Source organism: Aplidium turbinatum, chromosome 15, assembly GCF_918807975.1.
Source record: "Aplidium turbinatum chromosome 15, kaAplTurb1.1, whole genome shotgun sequence".
Classification (NCBI taxonomy): Eukaryota; Metazoa; Chordata; class Ascidiacea; order Aplousobranchia; family Polyclinidae; genus Aplidium; species Aplidium turbinatum.
The window spans coordinates 14,170,749-14,192,365 of NC_137486.1; the positions used below are offsets into that span (position 1 = coordinate 14,170,749).

At 37.0% G+C, this 21,617-nt stretch overlaps 1 protein-coding gene across 1 annotated transcript in view; it reads right to left on the reverse strand.

Annotated features, from left to right (window-relative positions):
• Positions 1-418: 418 nt before the first annotated feature.
• LOC145783989 (complement receptor type 1-like) overlaps positions 419-21,617 on the reverse strand; it is a 41,885-nt gene continuing 20,686 nt past the window's right edge. The window contains exons 11-41 of the mRNA XM_082595749.1: positions 21,381-21,578; positions 20,900-21,097; positions 20,522-20,722; positions 20,239-20,436; positions 19,381-19,581; positions 18,976-19,173; positions 18,521-18,721; positions 18,163-18,360; positions 17,463-17,660; positions 16,712-16,912; positions 15,631-15,828; positions 15,137-15,337; positions 14,144-14,341; positions 13,630-13,830; positions 13,142-13,339; positions 12,781-12,981; positions 12,467-12,664; positions 11,414-11,614; positions 10,801-10,998; positions 9,763-9,963; positions 9,176-9,373; positions 8,425-8,625; positions 7,770-7,967; positions 7,401-7,513; positions 5,397-5,597; positions 4,445-4,633; positions 3,862-4,047; positions 3,143-3,254; positions 2,729-2,880; positions 2,376-2,539; positions 419-1,269 (exon numbers count right to left, since the gene is read on the reverse strand). Coding sequence (XP_082451875.1) covers positions 1,084-1,269; positions 2,376-2,539; positions 2,729-2,880; positions 3,143-3,254; positions 3,862-4,047; positions 4,445-4,633; positions 5,397-5,597; positions 7,401-7,513; positions 7,770-7,967; positions 8,425-8,625; positions 9,176-9,373; positions 9,763-9,963; positions 10,801-10,998; positions 11,414-11,614; positions 12,467-12,664; positions 12,781-12,981; positions 13,142-13,339; positions 13,630-13,830; positions 14,144-14,341; positions 15,137-15,337; positions 15,631-15,828; positions 16,712-16,912; positions 17,463-17,660; positions 18,163-18,360; positions 18,521-18,721; positions 18,976-19,173; positions 19,381-19,581; positions 20,239-20,436; positions 20,522-20,722; positions 20,900-21,097; positions 21,381-21,578 — 5,887 coding nt within the window. The 3' untranslated portion in view covers positions 419-1,083. The remainder of the gene's footprint in view (positions 1,270-2,375; positions 2,540-2,728; positions 2,881-3,142; positions 3,255-3,861; positions 4,048-4,444; positions 4,634-5,396; positions 5,598-7,400; positions 7,514-7,769; positions 7,968-8,424; positions 8,626-9,175; positions 9,374-9,762; positions 9,964-10,800; positions 10,999-11,413; positions 11,615-12,466; positions 12,665-12,780; positions 12,982-13,141; positions 13,340-13,629; positions 13,831-14,143; positions 14,342-15,136; positions 15,338-15,630; positions 15,829-16,711; positions 16,913-17,462; positions 17,661-18,162; positions 18,361-18,520; positions 18,722-18,975; positions 19,174-19,380; positions 19,582-20,238; positions 20,437-20,521; positions 20,723-20,899; positions 21,098-21,380; positions 21,579-21,617) is intronic.

The window sequence follows — 21,617 nt, forward strand, 5'->3', positions numbered from 1 at the left end:
AGCGGACCGGATACAATGGTTCAAAGCCTCCACAAATATGCTCAAGATTAAGATCCAGAGATTGTGATAAATATCTGATGATAATGATTTCTTCTTTTTGCGCAATGTTGAGAACTCAAGATCGATATCCTTAGAAGGACTATACCTCACAAGTTTGATAATTTCTTTCCATACAAAATGAACTTTGTTAACTTACTTGGCTGATCAGTGATCACTTATCACCTGGAATCATTCAATTTACGGTTTTAGCATGAGATAGCCTGGAATCAAACTGAGATTTTCCATAAGCTGTAACGAATACAATAACCAGTCTGTCACTGAATCTCCACACACAATCCTTTAGGCCCTAGAGCTCAGAAATCAGTGTAATCACTTATGCGCAACTGAAACTGGCCAATCATACAGATCATGCTCGCGGTAATAAAATTTATATATATTTTTGGAAAAACGGTTCTTACACTTCCACATGAAAATCTTCAAATGAAATTTTGAGAACACCGTTGTGTTGGTTTGTCTATTGCCCAATTTTGGCTTAAATGAAAGTTGTGCAGTTACCTGCCTTGTCTTGTTGTCTGCTGAAACTATTCACTTCATGCTGAAACTATTCTTGAAACCACATTTGATATCAGTGTTAAAATAAGGTGAGGCACGAACTATTTCTCTGAGTCAGTAGTAGTGAACGTAAAAGCAGGTAAGGCACACACTGTACGAAAGCAGATAAAGCAAATTGATGAGTATGATCTAAGTAAATAAATGTTGAACGTACTTTTTAAAACTTTTAAGCTACAAGAATCTGTGTAGCCCGCATAAGGCAAGTTCTTGAGGAATCTAACAAAATCGTGAAAATGAAAAACAATACAGGAAATGAAACAATAGCTGGAATAATATATCTTCTGTTCGCTTCTCTTTAACACTTTAAGGTTGATGTTAGAACAATTGGATATAGCCTATATCGATGGTATGTGCTTCATAAAGATACTGACAACTCAAATAATATATTAACTTGAACGCTTTTGCAATGTTTGAACAATTACGATAATTTGAGTGATTTAGTTACAAAAACAAATTTATAATTAAAGCTGCCTAGGGTCGAGGATCATCTGCGCACGGTTCTCCACAAATTGTCTTGCTGATGCTTTCTACTAGTACAGAATCAAGACCTGCAAAGCCTGACGTTGCAAGAATGATGTTGTCAGGGTTGCCAGCTATTTGCTCGAGTTGTACGCCGTCCAATTGACCTTGTGGTGGGATGACACCAAGTACATATATCTAAAAACACATGATTGTTGAAATGAAGGAGAAACAAAGTTACAGAGCCTATCTTTTAAAAAAGGAACATACATATCTAAGACAGCTGAAAACGTTCTTTAAAGTTGATTGTGGAAGCCTTTAATCAAGCACTGAGAAAGCTTTTTTGCAAGTTTAATGTTGACAGTTTTGATACTTGCAGAGGATTTAAACCACTGACGCAGGCGCGGTAACCGAGTTTGGCAATAAAGTTTTTGCTTGTTGAAGTGTTCTTCTCTGTGAATTAATCCATCTACCAGGTACCGCTGAATGAAGAACTGTCCTTGAAATGCGTTGCTGAAGCGCACACCCCGAGAGTCGAACTAGCTCTGCTTGGTCTTATTTTTTGTTCACTAAGTTTGGTGCTTAAGCAACTGAGTGCAATGCATTTAAGTGGTGAGGATATACAGTGCGTAAGTGATTCGTCCAGTACTACCTTAAGTCAGGCCTGCAGAACTCAAACCATACAAGGAAACTGCTACACAAAAAACTATTATTCGTGGGCTGTATGCTAACGTTGTTGAAACATTTATATAACGTAACCGTTGAATAAGAGATATCGTCGAAATGGAAAAAATCGAACCAACATGTTTGAAAAGTAATCTCCGAAGGAGCATTCTGCAGTATCTCTTTGTTAGCCTATTATTTTTAAAACTTATTAGCGGTAAAGCTCTACGGTACTCAAAGGTACAAAGCATAACAGGTCATGCAAAATATCATGAACAAACATCAAAAAATCTCAAAAAAATGAAGTTTTATGACAAATATTACATCTTTTGTTGGAGACACGCTCGTTATAATTAAGCATGATGTTGAAACTTGGTATTTTTAGATTATTTTCTATCAGTAATCATCATTCAAATCATCTTGCGGAGCCACATAAAAAGATTTAAAGGAGCGAAGGCTATGTTGTGCAGGACTGCTTTAAGGTATGTGAGCTCCAAATAAGACAACAAAAACTTGCCAGTCATCCTTAAAAATTGCTGATTACCATAGCCTATGTCAATAAGCATGATGAACTGCAACCACATCTGATAAATCGAAACATCGGAGCATCATCACTTTTGATTTGGGTAATTTGTACTTACCGTAACTCCGCGATCACGTAAGTCTTGGGCTGCTTCCACGACACTGTCTTGAGCCCTGCCGTCGGTAATTACTAACATCACATCTCTTGCGTTCGCCCTATCTCCATTACGACTCTGGTAGATTACGTCTCTGGAATGCGCCAACGCTTGTCCAGTTAGAGTACCTGAAAATAAGCCGAGTAATGCGAGTGAACGTTGCATTAATAATAATGATGTGTGTTTTTTATATGGCTCTAGAGACTATCCATCGCACATATGCGTTGCTCTTCAACTCTTTACAAGCTAATAATACTACAAAGCAGCGTTACTAAAGTATGAAATGCAGCATATTGTGCTATTTCAAACATTCGTACCTCTTCCATCATATTCAATGAAATCATACTCTTGTAATAGACCTTCTCTATCACGGGGAAAGTCATTAAATAGAATCTGTGAAATTGTATCCACTTGATTGTTGAAACGGAAAACACTAATCTGAGTTGCCGTGGGAGATATCGTGTAAGATCTGAAAAGTGAATGGACGATTGTTAAATATGAAAGACATTCCAACGAGTTAGAGGAAAATGGTTGGAATGCCTGGTAAATGTAATCAAAACATAAAGAATCCAAAATGTAGACATTAGACCAAGTTATAGTTTTCGAAACGTCTGCTGAACATGAGTTTAGTTTGTACATTTTAGGCTTTGCATTTTTTTATTACATTCCAACGCTCTTTTAAATATTGTGTGCCGTACTGACATTTTAAGTTACACGTGGAGTAAACTTACTCAATTATAGTTCTAACAAATGCCTTCATTGTGTTCCAATTCTCTTGACCAATTGAAGATGAAGAATCCAAAACCAAGTTGAAATCCATTACAGCAAATGGTGGACAGTTTCCTGGGAATATACGATATACGCGCTAGGTCAGTGTAAAGTTCAAGAGGTGAAGGTTAAAAAATGACAATCGATGTAACAAAGAAGGAAAAGAAGCGTAAACTGCAAGGGAAAAAAAGAGTGGTTTACAAAAAGGAAAAAATAAAATGAAAGACTAACATTTTCGATAAAGAAAGGGCAGCAAGGAAAAACTGAATGAGTTGATATTTAGGTCTGTTAGTTCAAACATTTTGAAAACTCTACTTTCACGACAGATCCTCAATAACAAGAATATTGTTTAAAGTTGATTACAAAACCATAATGTTGGTATATCTCTATACGTAGCATAGGCTACTGACTTTGTTATTCAGAAACAGGAATGTTTGTTTTGATGTAGGTGTGTTGTGCTTTAAACTATAGTTTAAGTATTTTAAAAGTAGGCTACTCAATCTGGAATGATCAATGTCATCTCACTGCCCATATATGCTAACTTGCTTTTTGACTAAGATACCATTGACAAATGACAATGGATAAGTAGTCTATACTAGTAATTGCCCTTCATTTGTTAAAATTTCTCACTATTCATTGAATCTAAAAATATTTAAAGCGAGGCAACTGATTTTTCACTTACGTGCGCAGCAGGGCCTTGGTATACTCCAAGTTGTGTCATTGAGGCAATCGTTTTCGGTGATACTTCCTGGGAAGAGAATGTAGCCAGGATCTGTGCATCTAAACTGGCAATTGGCCGGGGCTGTCAAAGTCGCGTCATCACACTCGACTACACCATGAGGCAAGATTTGTTCTGGACATTGGTTAGCTGCAAAGTTGTAAACAAGAATTGAAACCACAATCTTAGCATTAATAATAATAATGTAATGTTTTCGTAGTTATTGTCGCTCTGCAGCTGCTGTCTTTTGGCAATATGGCTAGAAAACCCATATAAAAGCTAATATGAGTCCAAACTCCAAAAATACGAAGCGTTTTGTTTCAATTCTTCGTTCCAAAGAAAAACTTAGAACCGCAAAAGTACTCCTGGATTCCTCTTGTCAATGCTGCAGAGATTTCTACAAAGCTCTTCAAAATATCGCAGACAAGAGAATGCAACTTATCGTAAAATCTTTTTTTACACAAAGTTGAAAAGTTATATGGCCCCTATCGAACAAAAATGGAAGACGTCATACTTGAGTTTTTGGAATAATCAATGAAAAACTTACGTTGGCAAACTGGAGCAGGTCGGTCCCATATTAAACCTCCTGGAGATTCAACGCACACGGAGTAAAGTGGACCCACTCTAGTATGGTAATCGTCACAACCGTACTCGCACTGAGACCCCAAAAAGGTTCCATCTGTACAGGCTCTAAAGCCATTCTCTGGTGCTTCTGGGGCTGGCTCGCATCCTCTTCCTGCAACAAAAGTATATTTGAATTGATATTTTTCGACAATTTGTTTAATCAAGGATATACAACATTTTGTAAGTCACTTATTGAAGACAGTTATAAAGATTGAAGCCATGTGAAAAGACGACCTTTCAGTCTCCTGATGATGTCAAAAAATAATAATACAGTAATTCAATATGAGTGGTTGCTGTTGTCGACAATGTTTTTATGTGTTCAGTAAAAATGCAACGCTTTCGTCAGTGCATATTTGTTGTTGTTTAGCGTCTACGGTTATCACCAAGATGGCAGGTGTATGGTGCATGTAAAAAGAATATCAAACCAAGAATATCTCTAACGAGACACGATTTCTACTATTTTTTTGCACACAAACACCATCGAAACTAAGGAAACGAATTCTGGTTTCCTACATTTTCTTACTTTTGCAACATGGTTATGAAAACTGGACTTTGAACAAAAAAAATAATACACGCCACCTGAATCATCACAAATCTTTTGTATCTTACAACAGATGAAAATTTCAGAACAGTTAATTCGTAAAACCGATAGTAACAAGCGGTTCATATCGACCTAGACGTAGAACAGGTGTGCTGCAGGAAGAACAAAGCAACACTTTTCTGATAAAGCACACACACACTCACACACGCACGCACGCACACACACACACACACACACACACACACACACACACACACACACACACACACACACACACACACACACACACACACACACACATACACAAAGTAAATGAAACGCCTACAACACTTACGGATGCAAGTAGGTGCAGGGAAAACGGTCCAATCTCCTAATACACCACCCCCATCTCTTGGCACGCAAGTCGATGCTGGTTCTCCTTCAATCTCGTATCCAGGATTGCATGTGAACTCACAGTCGCTGTTGATCACATTGTCATTTGTGCACTCAACGTTTCCGTTGTCAATGCTGGTAAATGGTGGAAGGCAGACAATCACTGGAACAAAATAAAACCGGGGCTCATGGTAGCTTATTGTCATTTAGTGGTGTTGTAAATTAAAGTGTAAAATATATAAAAATTAAGGAAAGGTATGCTCAAACAGTTATCTCTATTAATAAAATATCTTATTTGTTGCATTATTTCATTTGGAACATAAACTAAGATAACATTTATACCAAAGCTAATAAGAAAAAAAGGAAAGATTAGAACAGGGGTGAGCAGCCTGCGGCCCGTGGGCCAAATGCGCCCGCAAAGCAAAAAAATGTGGCTCTATAGCCAGGCTTTGGTTTCTGGTCCGCGCCACAAAAACTTTTAAATGAAAAATTTATTAATCTAGTAAGGTTTTCAAAGGTTTTAATCGCACTACCCTAATTCCGTTTATGGACAATCTTAACTGTGCGTATCAAGACCTTTTGTACTTTACCAAAATGAGTTGGTTAAGCAAGGACGAGATGCTCAAAAGGTTTTGTGATCTGATGGTAGACATACGGTACATTTTTTGAAAATTATAAAGCTACAAGGACATGAAATGGAAAACACAAGTTGGTTGTATAATTTTTTTTTGGTTGATATAGTTACTAGTGGCATACGGTGACCAGTTTTTATAGGTGTTCACTTTTTTCAGCAGTCGTTAAGTACATTTGCTCAATGGCTGTTTAGTTTATAGCAAAATAAACTGATGTGGTATGATACCAATTCGCTATGCAAGCAAGTGTTTAAACATCTCTAGAAGAAAGTGAACACCAAAACAATGTTCACCGTTGGCTATACGCCACTGATAGCAACACACCTGAATTACCTCAACACAAAAGCTGCAGCAAAATAGCCAGTATGTGAATGACAGGTATGCGGAAAAAAAGTTGAGATTTTTAAAAGCTTGGGCTACATCTAAAAGGAAGATCTAGGCCACTTTTAAACTTTAAGAGACACTGGGCTGCTTCCTGAGGAAACAGAATTCGTAGGCTAAACTTATAACCTGTTAAATGACATTTTAAACTGCTTCAAATCTCATGAACAGTTATTTGAAATAATTTTCTTACCACTTCACACAACGTTGTTTATTAATTTGTTATTAACTAAATCTCTTTTTTATGGTAGGGATACTTGATAAGAAATGCAAGTTTGGCCCGCAGCCAAACTCGGATCCGCAAATTTGGTTCGACATTAAAAAAGTTGCACACCCCTGACTTAAAAAGTAGTAGCTTACTGTTATTTGAAGCTGTTTTCACATTCTTTTCAATCAATTAAATAGTAAAAAATTTTCTCACACTGCATTGATGTTTATTGTTTACGATTAACAACTATAATAGTTGGATATCAGCCTCCTAGTTATGAAAGAAATAATTCAAAAGTATGAAAGAATTTTAGACAGTTTTGTTTTTCGGTTGCATAGATGTAAAAAATTCAAAGCACATACAAGAAATTTTTCAAAAGGTATTGCAACGACACCGTTGCTTCAACACTAGCTAACTGAAAGTATGCCTCTCTCTTTAAAAAGAAAATCAAGTCTCTTGAAAGAAAATCAAATGATTTTCTTCGTAAGTGATCATGGAACCTCAGAGGTTTATGGAGAGTTCAAGACTAAGACAGATTAAAGACAGATTAAACAGATTAAAGACAGATTAAACAGATTAAAGACAGATAAAAAACAGATTAAACTTCCGAGGCAAAGTGTATTGAACCTCAGAGGTTTATGGACTCCGATTGAAAACCAATATTATACCGAAAATGATTTTTAGAAATCCAATTTTGCGTATGATGTTCTAACAAGTGCTGCCATTGCTTAATTAGTTGACTCACATTGGCAGGTAGGTGGATCGTTGCTCCATTCTCCAAACTCATCTCCATTGTTGTCATCTTCGCAAAGAGATTCTGGTTCTCCAACTAATGCGTAGTTTGCGTTGCATGCGAACCTGCGATAAGCAGAAATAAGTTATGGTCAAACTGTTTTCTCACCAATACAAGACATTAGAGTACTATTGTACAGACTTATATACATACTTACATGGATACAATTAATTTTACATGTAATACATAAAGGTAACGTTGTAACATTAAGACATTTCGCTTTCGTGTGTTTTGCCTTTTTAATTTGGCGTATAACTTATACTTTTATGCAATTATTCAAAAGCTCACTTTCGCCATAGAAATAATTTTCTATTGACTTACTCGCAGTTGCTGTCTTGGTTATTGGAATCTGAGCACTCAACTCTTCCGTTTTCAGGATTAACGTGAGGTGGTACGCAAGTGATGCGGATGCAGATGGGAGCTGGTTGAGACCAGACACCATCAGAGTCATTGTCGTTATTGTCAACACATTCTGATGAAAGGGATCCTCTTAAGAAAAATCCTCCAACGCATTGGAAGCTGAAAACAAATTGCTATCACTCTAGCAGTGGAATACTTGTAGACATGTCGCCGCATTGTTAGTTATTTAAATAAGCCATTTTATAGTTACACCAACTAAGAATTACATCTGAATACCCGATAGAAAAAAAATAACGTTAGTTAAACCAATCAGGTTTATAGACTGCTCACCTGCCAAATTTTATGCTTGACAAAGTTGACAAAAATAAGTTTAGACTTATGTGTATGGTTAGTTAACGATAAAAAAATGAGAAAACAGTTAATTGGAGACAGCTGATTTAGTTTTTGGACTTAATCAATGCTTAATTTAGTAACTTTTAAAAAATAGTCTACGCTGCATATTTGCTATCTAAATTAGAAAACTATTATATTATTACTAAATTTTATCTTTTCTTTTTGCTGTCCTATCGTAAAACAAAGCGTTATGTAGCCTAAATTTCGTTCTGATATATCGTACTTGCAAACAGTTCCAAGATTATTGCGTGGATTATTGCATCTAACGAGTCCATTTTCTGGATTTTCAAAATTTGGAGAGCATGTAATTTCCACACAGGTCGGAGCTGGCCGATCCCAAATACCTACAGCATCCCCATTCGCATCATCCAGACATATCGATGTATCAGAGCCGTCCAAGAAGAAACCAGCGTCACATGTGAAACTGCAGCAAAAGGTTTCGATGGTTTTTATGCAGCGATAATCTACAAGAAAAACTTTAAAAAAAATTTTACTTGTCACCTCACAGCGAAAACTTTCCATTTCTAACAATCTGACGTTTAGAAGTGAAAAGTTTTTTAAAACTGTTATTGCAAATTTATTCTATTGAAAACTTGCGACATTTGTTTATATTTTAGTGTAAAATTTATCTTGACTGACCAACAAATTTACTGCAGTTTAGGCTAACTTTAGCTGAATTTAAGCTTTACCACGTTATCTGAGCTGTTTAGTAGGCTATAGGTTGACAGTAACAATAGCGTAACATAGAGTTTACATAAAATAAAGCTCAAGCTCCAAACACAAGTTATGCTGAACATTTTAACCATGGGAAATGTACAACCTATACTCATACAAAGGGACAAGACATAAATTTTGTTGGTCTGTCCAATAAAATCTGATATCAAGCCATTCACAAAAACTGCATCTGCTGTTATTGCAACCTAATTGCATAATGAAGAATTCCGAAGTTAATTCACAAAATCAAGCAAACATACGAGCATTCGCTGTTCTCATTATTTGAATTCGTGCAATCCACGTTTCCATTTCTGGGATTTCGGTGAGGAGGAGGGCAAGTAATTCGTTGGCAGACTGGAGCCGCATCACTCCAAACACCATCAGCATTATTATCGAGATCGTCCAGGCATTCTGACGTTAGAGAACCGTCCAAGTAGAATCCGTTGTTGCAAGTAAATCTGTAAAAAATTTTTTTTAGATATATAGCTATTGATGGTGATTTCTTACGTTAAACTTTATCAAAAAAAACAACAAAAAAACAATAAAGCACACTGTATTGTGCTATGTGAACTTTATACCTACGTAGTATGTCAACAAATGTAACGGATAAACCAACTCAAAATGGTGAAGCGTTAACTACTTTTGCCTCCTATAGTGCAGTCCACATAAGTAAGCTTAGTCATCAAGATAACTCAAACAAATTGATTTTGAACATGCGAATTCTGTAGATTCACTGTCAAGCATATATGCTCTATAAAAGTAGCCTGCAAAGTAGTTCATTTCCCTTGGAAAAAGTCATTAAACAGCGACAGCAATTTCTTTCAGGTTTCATTCACTATTTTCTTACCTGCATCTAGTACCAAGGTTATTCAAAGGATCGTCGCAAACAACTGAACCATCTTGTGGATTTTCAAAGGCAGGAGAGCATCTGATTGGAACACAAGTCGGGGCATCTGCACTCCACACACCCAGGGCGTCTCCGTTTTCATCATCATTACAAATAGAGTTCTCTGATCCACTTAAGAAATATCCTGCATTGCACGTGAATCTAAAAATAAAGTTAATGGTATTAGAGTTTTAGCCATAGGCTGAGATAGTGGAATTGCACAGAGTTATCGTAATGTCAAATGTATTGAGTAAGACCAGTGTTTCACAAACTTTTTCGTGTCTACTACCTCTGTAAACAGGTCTGAGAAGCCTATAAAACCCTTAATTCTATAGCCAAAATCTGAGTAGGCCCTGCTATATTGCATGTTGCTTTCGTGGGGTTGATTTACAAAGAATATTTGGTTATTTTGATGCACATCACAGCTCTCCCTTTGATTCTTGCTCTCCCGCTTGAGAAATGTAGCTTAAGGTAAGACATGAAGATTTGTCAAGACAGATTCAGTGTGCAAATGCAACCAGTGTTCGATTCCAAACAGAATCTTTAATGCCAGGCACAACAGCCTACTGCATCAACAATAACAAAATAGGAAAAAGGGGACGGATTTTAGATTCCAGCATGTGGAAGTGAGAAAGTAGTTTAAATGAAGAAGATTTTTTTAAATCAGATAGGCTGCATTGGTATAGCAACGAAATAGAGCTTCAGTTTGTAGTTGGTTCTTTTGATAGTCTACTTCTACTTTATTGGCTTAACACAACGCTGAAGCGATGCTTTTGAACAAGAATAAACGGTTTGTAGGCCTACACTGCGTTCGACCAAAATCCCATCAGTCCACTCTAATACTTGCACTTGCACACATGTATTTCCAACTTAATTCTCATTTGATAGGTCTTGGTAGTTTTGATTGTAAAAAGATTTGCTCATCTTCAAAAATTAAGACTTGTTATCAAACAAATTCAATATAACGAAGGCCACTCTAAAAGCCATGCGTAAACCAACCCGCAATTGCTGTTTTCAAAGTTTGAGGCAGTGCAGCTAACTGCGCCATTGTCAGGATTTGTGTGCGGTGGTGGGCAGGTGATTCTGATGCAAACAGGGGCGTCATCACTCCAAACACCATCCGCATTATTGTCCAGATCATCTAAGCACTCAGACCTTGGCGAGCCACTCAAGAAAAAACCATCGTCACAATCGAAACTGAAACAAAAACACGTCCAAATAAGTAAAGTAGGCTGCAGCAAATAACGAATGACCAAGGTCGTCCACAACAACTTGCGAAGATAAGGTTGAGCTTCTAGCTCGTTGTTGTTTTAAAAATAACCGATTAATGATGAAATTAAATTAAACAAACCAACGTTTAAATAAGTCGCTTGTCACAAGAAATTTGGAAAGTTTCATGATGTATCGCGTGACCTCGTGTTTGACACTGGTGTACCATCATTATGTTCCTTGACGAGAATTGGTTGCAATGCGCCACTATTGCTCAAAATCATGAACTTTTCCTTACAACACTTTCATAACTTTATTTAGTCTATTTTGAGATGTTTGTAGTCCATCTTTTCCATCAATTTTCCCTTATATTGAAAGCTTCGTAAAATAAAAAGTGTATTACTTGCAAACTGTTCCAAGGTTGTTCAAAGGATCATCACATTGCACTCCACCATTATCGGGATCGCTGAAGCTTGGTGAGCATCTGATAGGAACACAAGTGGGAGCACGGTGACTCCATATACCGATCTCATCTCCATTGGAATCATCTTCGCATGTGGATTGTGGAGGTCCATCCAAGAAATATCCATCATTACAACTGAAGCTGTAATTGACAAAACGTTTTAAAGTAAAGTGAAACCATTGTACTGCGTTTAGATACACATGGCCACCTAAAGATACGGCCTGATTTGTCACATTTTGCAGAAATTTCCAGGTTTTTCTAACTTTGGGCGAACGTTTAAATAAATTTTTCTAAAATTTAGATTTTTACGCTTTCTTTATTCTTTTCCCCAGATGACACAATAGGTTTTAACATCCTCACATGTTGAAAAACAAAGAAAATTTGATTTTGAAGATTTCAATCAGACTGTTTCAATAACAGTCTGATTTTGTGTTTTTCAACTTACTTTTTCTCATTTGCTACGGCTTCCTCAAGGCAACAAAAAAGTTTTATGTCATTAGGAAACCGCAAAAAGTAAAAACATCTCAAAAAATGTCAGTCAAGCACTAGCAGTAGCTGTAATCAAAATCTGCAAAATGTGACAAATCAGGCCACATCTCCAGGTGGCCATGGATACACCAGGAAACTGTTTTAAGATCGTCATTCTTTGGAGCTTTGTACAGCGGTTTTATCATTTTACCATTCCACTTTGGCAATGTTTCCGCGTTTTATATTGAGAATGCATACACGGATATACTGTACAATGCATGGAATGTATACAGGGAATGGATGTTCAATACCATGGAAAGCAGACGCCAGCTGGTGTTTGTTATCATCGACTGATGTCCTGTTTCACTTCAACCTGACGTGATTTACAGGTATTGATTATGAACCATTACTTTTCTTGTCGGTTACTGTATTCTACCTTGGTCATACGTTTACTTTTGATAGAAGGTAATGCCTTATAGTGCAAGTAAGAAGTCCGTCTGGACTCATTCACTCAACAATCATTACCTGCAGACACTGCCTTCGTTGTTGCCAGATGTACAGTCAACCAAACCGTTGCCTGGGTTTACGTGAGGAGGTGGGCAGACCACTCTTGAGCAAGTCGGTGCTGTACTACTCCATACACCTATGCCGTCACCATTGAAATCATCGTTGCAAGTTGACCTTGGAGAACCTCTCAAGAAATATCCATCGTCGCAAGTAAAGCTAAAAAAAATCAAACGCTTAGAAATCAAGCACTTCACAAACTACAAGAACAAAAGCAGTTGTAATTTTGTTAAAATTTTCTACAAATGTTTCTGAACTTAAAATGATAGCAACACCTGCAAACTGTTCCAAGATTATTGACGGAGTTATTGCACATAATCGCGCCATTTCCTGGGGCATCAAGTCCTGGTATACAAAGAATTGGTTCGCAGGTTGGTGGAGGTTGACTCCACTCGCCAAATTCATCTTCATCTCCGTCATCATTGCATTGGGATGCCTCAGATCCGACCAAATAGAATCCAGCATCGCACATAAAACTGAAGATCACAAGATGGTGATGATAAAAGCATTACATACATTATAGGATTTTTAGTCTTTCTTACACAGCTTTTAGAAAACCTGTCCACAGTGAACCAAACCAGTAGCCTATACGAATCTCTGCACTATACTTCAAAAAGTTCCCGCGGACTGTTTTACCTGCAAAGACTTCTTTCGTTGTTGGAGTCATTGCATTGGACGTTTCCGTTGTCTGGGTCAACATGGGGTGGTGGACAAGTAACACGAGTACATGTTGGAGCAGGTTGATCCCATACTCCATCCGCATCATCATCCAAGTTATCAACACAAGTGGAGAGTGGAGTCCCATTCAAGAAATACCCATCATCACAGGTAAAGCTGAAAACATAAGGTATGGTGCAACTTTTAGCACGTATTTTCAAAGCTCTTCACGATAAAAGATGCAGTTGTTATGCGACTATTGATAGTATTTTACCACTTTGCACAAACTATTTCCTCATATTTGTAAAACTACAGGATCACAACGATTAAATCGAACAAATTCGATTTGAGAGGCAGAAATACCTTATTTTTCTCTCATTCTAGAAAAAAATTGGCCATCAGGGATTCCGTCACAAAAAACGACTGGTAGCAACACAACAAAGCAACATATAAAGTACAAGACAAACCTGCATTGCGTTCCGAGAGTGTTGAGCGCATTGTCACACATCACTCCACCATTTGTTGGATCGTCGAAGCCTGGCAAGCATCGGATTGGCTGACACATAGGTGGTGGTTGACTCCATACACCTTCAGCATCACCATTCTCGTCATCATTACAAACTGATCTTTCAGAACCATCCAAGAAATATCCGGCGTTGCATGTGAACCTTCAAAGTCAAAATGATCGTAAGTCGATACAGACATACAGTAGCCTACTGTAGTTATTGTAGAAAAAATTCTTCACATTTTTGTAGTAGCAAGGCTAATGCAACTTAGGCAAAGATTTACAAAGTGAATCAGTAGAAAAACTAGAAATAGATGGACAACAGGTAAGATTGAAAATGTTTGCAAAATTTTGTGTGATTTTAAACCTTTTTTACATCAATCAGTTGCATTCGATAAAACTGTAACATCAGAAATTTTAAACCCCCCAAAGTAAAATGTTACTATGAAATATTTAAACTTTTCAAGGCTACATACGTGCATCTGCTTCCTTCGTTATTTTCATCTGTGCAAAGGACGCCACCGTTCGTGGGATCCTCATGAGGTGGTAAGCAAATAACTCTAATACAAACTGGAGGAACGCTGCTCCAGACTCCATCAGCATCACCATTTAGATCATCTAGACATTCGGATGTTGGTGTTCCGTCCAAATAATATCCGTCGTTGCATGTAAATCTGAATGAAATAGACTACGATTATGCGCCTAAATAACGTTTTTATGATATTTGGACTTCAAAAACTGAGTGATGTTGGTACTTCAACAAATGGATAATTTTGAGATGCTGCATCGGATTTTGAGGTCAAAGTTTTTCCGTCGCGTTACTTTTTTGAGATATACTAATAAAAAGTATTCTATTTTATATTTACCAAATGTTAGACAATTTAAGTTGCAGTTACTATCAGCACACATAGTAGGCCTAGTATAAAAAAGTTTTGTGTGAAGAGGTGTAAAACAACTTCAATAAGTTTACTGGCCGTAATTTTGCTTTGATGTTTATGATTTGATTGCAATACACTAGCAAAACAGATACCGAGTTCTTGCTTCCCTTTTAGCCTATCTCTACTTGTTTTTAATAAATTGTTTCAAGCAAATGTTATCAAAATTGTAGTCTGTTGCCAATCTTTGCTATTCTCTACTGACGCTGGTTACTCGATAGGTTATAGAATGCATATGCGTAATCAACGCAACGTAGATTAGGTATTTTTTGACTAAACTAACAGTTTTGTGTTCATGTTTTGAAAACCTGACGTGATGGAAGACACTTAAGCTCAGACTATGGTTGATCATCTCAAAATTATTTAATTCAATCTTTAAAGTTAAAGCACTAAATTTTATTTTCACAAGCAATTGGACAAATAGTTATTACACATACGAAAACAAATGTCATGTTCTATGCACAAATAAGCATAATCCTACCATGAGGCAAAGTAGCTTACATCACTTGTACGTCATTATTTAGATTTACGTACGTGCAAAGAGTTCCAAGGATATTGCGAGGATTAGAACAACCGACACCTCCATTTTGAGGATCAGTAAATGCTGGAGTACATCTGATTGGAACACAAGTAGGTGCCGGCTCGCTCCAAACACCAAAAGCATCTCCATTACCGTCGTCATTACAAACTGACTCTGGTGCACCATCCAAGAAATATCCATCATCACAAGTAAAACTGGAAAAAAAAACAAAAAAAAAACAGCTTGATCAAAATTATACCGAATCCATATATCAACAATAATAGCAATGTAGCGCATCTTATAAGAAGTTAATTAAATCATTATACGTAAAATTTAAACGTATGAACGTCCTCAAATGTCTTGTACGGTTAAGCTCCAACCCCTCGAAAATGACTCATCACTAGCACCACTTTGTTTCAGCATAGCCTAAACATGCGTTTAAACTATGTACAAATTACATTCAAATTTATAAAAAGTAGTAGAAAGATCTTCATGTTGTAAACATCACCTGCAAATGCTTTCATCATTATTGGAATCTGTACAACCAACTTCACCATTTGCAGGATTTGTGTGAGGAGGAGGACATCTCACTTGAGAACAAGTGGGAGCCACGTTACTCCAGACACCTTCCGCATTACCATCCAAATCATCCTGACACACCGATGTTGGTTCACCATTCAAGAAGAATCCATCATTGCAGACAAATCTGTTTGAAGAATATCAGATCTAAAAAGTGTTCTCTACTGCAAGAGATTTTAGATGCACTAGGATTTTAGTTGACTATACATTTCGCTCTTCACAAAACGGACATCAAATCATTTGACTTTGTGTATAGGCTACTATGCTTTTAAGGTGGCGAACACTTAGTAGACGTATGATCGTCTCGTTATCTTTCTGTAAGTATGGGAACTTGTGCAACCTTAGCAGTGTATGTATAACTTGCATATATCAAACATATACTGTTTCTGTTTTTGACAAACTGTTGATGAGATTGATTGACTATTTCGCTCTCACGCACGTCCCGGTCCTCGCGTTTTGTGGCCTAGACTACTGATACGTTTGGCACATTATAGATTTGTTGTAATGGCAAAAAAATGAAACTGAACACTGAACAGTGAACAGTAGTCAACATAGTTTCTTCTCATCTTGTACAATCTTGATTTAAAATGCAACGATTATAGTAACCTGTATAAAACCTTTACAATTGTAGGTTGTTAGCCTATAAATTGAATGCATGTATTGTATACTACAGCAAACAATACACTGCGCTGATATCAAGCAGCTTAAATAAAAAGCAGTTCCGTAGTTCATTTGTCACAAAACAACTAGGCTATAGTTGGTGTAATGTGTGAGTCCTGCTTATATCACAAAACACATCATATCAGTTTTGGTAGAGAGGGGATTTTTTAACCATAGACAAATAAAACCTAACTACCAGACGGCATTTAACATAATAACATGAAAATAAACTATAAATTACAAACGTTTTAGGCCATACATCATATCAACTTAAAAATTAAATGAGATGTACGATTGTACGTGGAGAGAAACAATATGGTTTTTAATTATTGCATAACAACAAGACAAACCTGCATTGCGTTCCGAGAGTGTTAAGCGCATTGTCACACATCACTCCACCATTTGTTGGATCTTCGAAGCCTGGCAAGCATCGGATTGGCTGACACATAGGTGGTGGTTGACTCCACACACCTTCAGCATCACCATTCTCGTCATCATTACAAACCGATCTTTCAGAACCATCCAAGAAATACCCGGCGTTGCATGTGAACCTTTGTTTAAAAATGATTTCAGATAAAAAAAAAAATTATTGTAGGCAAATGTTTTATTGATATTTAAATGAAATTGTAAGACGAAAACACCACTGGAATTCATTGAAGCAGAATGTAAGGATTTTGAAAGATTCAGAATGAACGACCAATGTTCAGCGTGACCTTGAGTTAAAGAATTTTGTTTGCATTTCAGTAGCCTGAGTTTGTTTTTGCTTGGTTAGTAAAGATTTAAACTTTTACCTTACAATCTTAAACTTAAACGCTAAAGTTCAAACAATGTGTCTCAAAACGTTGTTTGTCTTAAATTTGGCCCCACGTGCTTGTTTGAAGAGAAGAGTAAATTTCGATTGGGTAATTAGTTGGACGCTCTCTACACTTGATTAACAAAGCTGAATGTCGGATATATCACCAAAGAAAAACACAAATTTGTTTAAAGCAACTGAAGTTTTGTTGGCTGTCTACCTTCATGTTAATTATAACTTACTGTAAAAACATTTTGATTTTAGTAGATACGGTACAAAGCAGAAATTTTAGGCCTATGGCTACATACGTGCATCTGCTGCCTTCATTATTTTCATCTGTGCAAATGACGCCACCGTTTGTGGGATCCACGTGGGGCGGTGGGCACGTAACTCTGACACAAACTGGGGGTGGTTGGCTCCATACCCCATTAGCGTCACCATTTTCATCATCATTACAAACTGATCTTACGGAGCCGTCCAAATAATATCCGTCGTTGCAGGAAAATCTTAATTTAAAGATAATTGCATGTAGATAAACCTTTTGCTAGTAATCTCATCCGGTTTAATGTTAGATTTGTAAAAGCTTGTGTTAGTTAAACAGTGATGTAGATCAAAGAACGACTTCATAAAATTGGATTTCAAATCTTTCATAACTGTCTTATCAATATGTAAGTTGATTCCTCTTTCAAGCCTAGCATGTTTGCAGCATCACAAAGACTTTAATTAAGATCAGCGTAGTTATGACTAGTCTAACCAGGGCTTAGCACAATCCTACAAATTTAATACATTCAACATTTTGATTATTATTTATCTCAGACACACTGATGCTGCATTGATCTTTAACAAATTGAATCAGCTCAATGTTTGTCTGGTTAAAGTCTTTACTAGGTTTAGTAGCTGTCTGGGATCAATACTGTGAATAAAAGTTTCATAATTTATATCAAAGTAACTCAGAGCATGACCTAAGTTTTTAGTTCTTTGAGAAATAGAAACGTTAAAGCTACATACGTGCATCTGCTTCCTTCGTTATTTTCATCTGTGCAAAGGACGCCACCGTTCGTGGGATCCTCATGAGGTGGTAAGCAAATAACTCTAATACAAACTGGAGGAACGCTGCTCCAGACTCCATCAGCATTACCATCTAGATCATCTAGACATTCGGATGTTGGTGTTCCGTCCAAATAATATCCGTCGTTGCATGTAAATCTGATTAAAAATGTACTTTTAACATTTTCGTCGCACAAAGAGTAGTTATTGCACATGTGACCAATATAACATTTGTTAAACACAAATACATGTAATAATTTTTTGACGATTTAAAGTAGCTTACATTACTTGTACGTCATTATACTGTAGATTTACGTACGTGCAAAGAGTTCCAAGGATATTGCGAGGATTAGAACAACCGACACCTCCATTTTGAGGATCAGTAAATGCTGGAGTACATCTGATTGGAACACAAGTTGGTGCCGGTTCGCTCCAAACACCAAAAGCATCTCCATTACCGTCGTCATTACAAACTGACTCTGGTGCACCATCCAAGAAAAATCCATCATTGCATGTGAAGCTGGAAACAATAACCAAACAAAATTACACTAAATCCATATTTCTCCCTTACCCCAAAAATGTTAACTGAGTAGTGTTCAACAGTTTTTCAAACAATGTGATAAAAAAAACAATCAAGTTTCAAACGGTTAAGATATCATCGCTTGTCCTACTGCGGATGAGCTTAAGTTTATAATTATGAGCAGCCGCACTTGTTTCAAAGTGGAGTTTAGTAGGCCTGAGCCATGTAAATGACTGTCGTTTTGTAAAGATCACCTGCAAACGCTTTCATCGTTGTTTGAATCTGTGCAGTCAACTTCACCATTTCTGGGATTTGTGTGCGGAGGAGGACATGTTATTTGAGAGCAAGTAGGAGCTACATTACTCCAAACACCATCCGCGTCACCATTTTCATCATCTTGACATACTGCCGTTAGTTGACCATTTAAGAAAAATCCGTCATTGCACTCAAAACTGTTCGAAAAAGAATCGAATAAAGTAGGAAGTTAGTTTTATTCAACTGTGACTATAGTTTTATTTTCATTCAACTACTCATTTTCTATTCAAATACTTTTTAATTTTGTTAAACAACTCTTTTCTCATCAACTACTTGTCAAACAAGTGAAATATTTTACGTGGTCGAAGATTTTGTATCTCGTGCTACTACGTTAGTATCTTTACTTGCAAGTGGTTCCAAGATTGTTGAAAGGATTATCGCAAGTTACTTCTCCATTTCTGGGGTCACTAAAAGCAGGAGAGCATCGGATTGGCACACAAGTTGGTGGTGGCTGACTCCATACTCCTTCTGCATCTCCATTCTCGTCGTCGTTGCATATTGATCTCACAGAACCATCCAAGAAGAATCCAGCATTACAACTGAATCTGGAAGACAGAATTTCTTACTCAGACCTATTGAGAAATCAATCACAGCCTTGGTATGAAATATAAACGCTATAAACCACAAGGTTCTTATCAAGAAAGACTTGTTTTTTAAATGAAAGTTTGTTAATGCCAGGATTCTACTTAGTTGTAACTTCTACTGGTTTGTGGTCAGAACGTCTTGTTTACAGTAATTTTGCACCATCTGAAAGTAATGTTATAAAACGCACACGTATCTTTGTTGGTTGAAAACGAAAACATTACAAAAATTTGTTTCACATTTCTTTAATTCAACTCATTGATCATGACCGTTGCCAATGGTAACTTGGGTGTTTGCTTCGGAAACTGAGACAGTCAATTGCTTGTGTACCGTACGATTAATTTGCAATATTATAATTTTCTTCTGGTACCGTATTGCAACCGTTAAATTTCCTAAGGCAATCATAATGGAGGAAAAATAGTCAAAAAATAAATAGCCCAAAAGTAGATACTAAACTCATGTACAGTATATTAAACTATTATTAAATTATTAGTATCTACATTTTAGGCTCTATTTTTTTATGACATAAACCAGGCGTTCCAACCATTTTGCTTCTGGGGAACAACAGGGTCTTTAAAAATCATTTATCACTATGTTGAATATTTTTATTGCTTTCTAACCTGCATGTACTTCCTTCATTGTTCCTATCTGAGCATATAACTCCTCCGTTTGTTGGAGCCACATGTGGAGGCGGACAAGTAACCTGGACGCAGACTGGAGCTCTACGATTCCATATACCCTCGTCATCATCATCATTGTCATCCACACAACGTGACCGTGGGGGGCCATCCAAATAAAACCCATTGTTACAAGTAAAGCTGAAAAGGTCAAAGAGTCAAAATACATCCAGGAAAAAAAATATAAAGTTTTTTTAAAAGACATTTCTTAGCAGTGTTTTTGTACCTGCAAACTGTTCCAAGAATGTTATTTGGGTTTGAACAGTCTACTGCGCCATTTAGAGGGTTTTCAAAACTTGGTGAACAAGTAATTTGTCGACACACTGGTGGTGGATCACTCCATTCACCAAGCTCATCACCATCTAGATCATCATTGCAAACAGTCCTTTGTGAGCCACCCAAGAAGAATCCACTCTCACAAGAAAATCTGCAAAAAACAAACAGATTATTTTTTTTTTCAGACGTTTTGACCGACAAATCATTTTTGTAATATTCATCAATTTTGTACGAAGATTTTTTTGCCCCTTTCATAAGTGCTGATGAAAAGTGCACATTTTAAAGGTAAAAATTTCAAGCTTAACTACGTAGGCTATCTATAACTTACGAGCAAATACTTCCAACGTTATTGGTATCTGTGCATTCTACCGCTCCGTTTGTTGGAGCGCTTTGTCGTGGACGGCAAATAACTCGTGAGCATGTTGGTGCTGGTTCATTCCATTCGCCAAGAGCATCATTATCTCCATCATCTTCGCATAGAGAAGTTGGTGAACCATTCAGGAAATAACCGGCACGGCAAGTGAAACTGCAAAAGGTGCTCAAAGGTTATTGTTTTGGTATTTACAAATTGTCATCATCCGTTTGTCTCTAGTAGATGAGACCTGGGGTTTGTCCCCGCTAGCAGGGGTACTCAAGTTATTGCAGCCCTTTCGCCGTGATTCCCGGTTTTGGGATTGATTCTATCCTGGTATTTACCAATTGGTTAAACAAAAATAAGTTAAAGTAGGTTGATTAAAATAGAATTAATAAATTAGGGTTTATCGTAGCCTATGTTTTGAGTACCATAAACTTTATCAGCTGAATGTTACCTGCAAAGACTTCCTTCATTGTTAGAATTAGAGCAATCGACATTTCCAAAACGTGGATTTCGATGCGGTGGTCTACAAGTGATCCTTCTGCACACTGGAGCCGGTTGGCTCCATACTCCATCGTCATCTAAATCTCCGTTATCTTCGCAGAGTGAATTTGGAGATCCATCCAAGAAATAACCAGCTTCGCATGTAAAGCTAGAGACAAAAGCATAATTGCAAAATTGTCATAAGTCC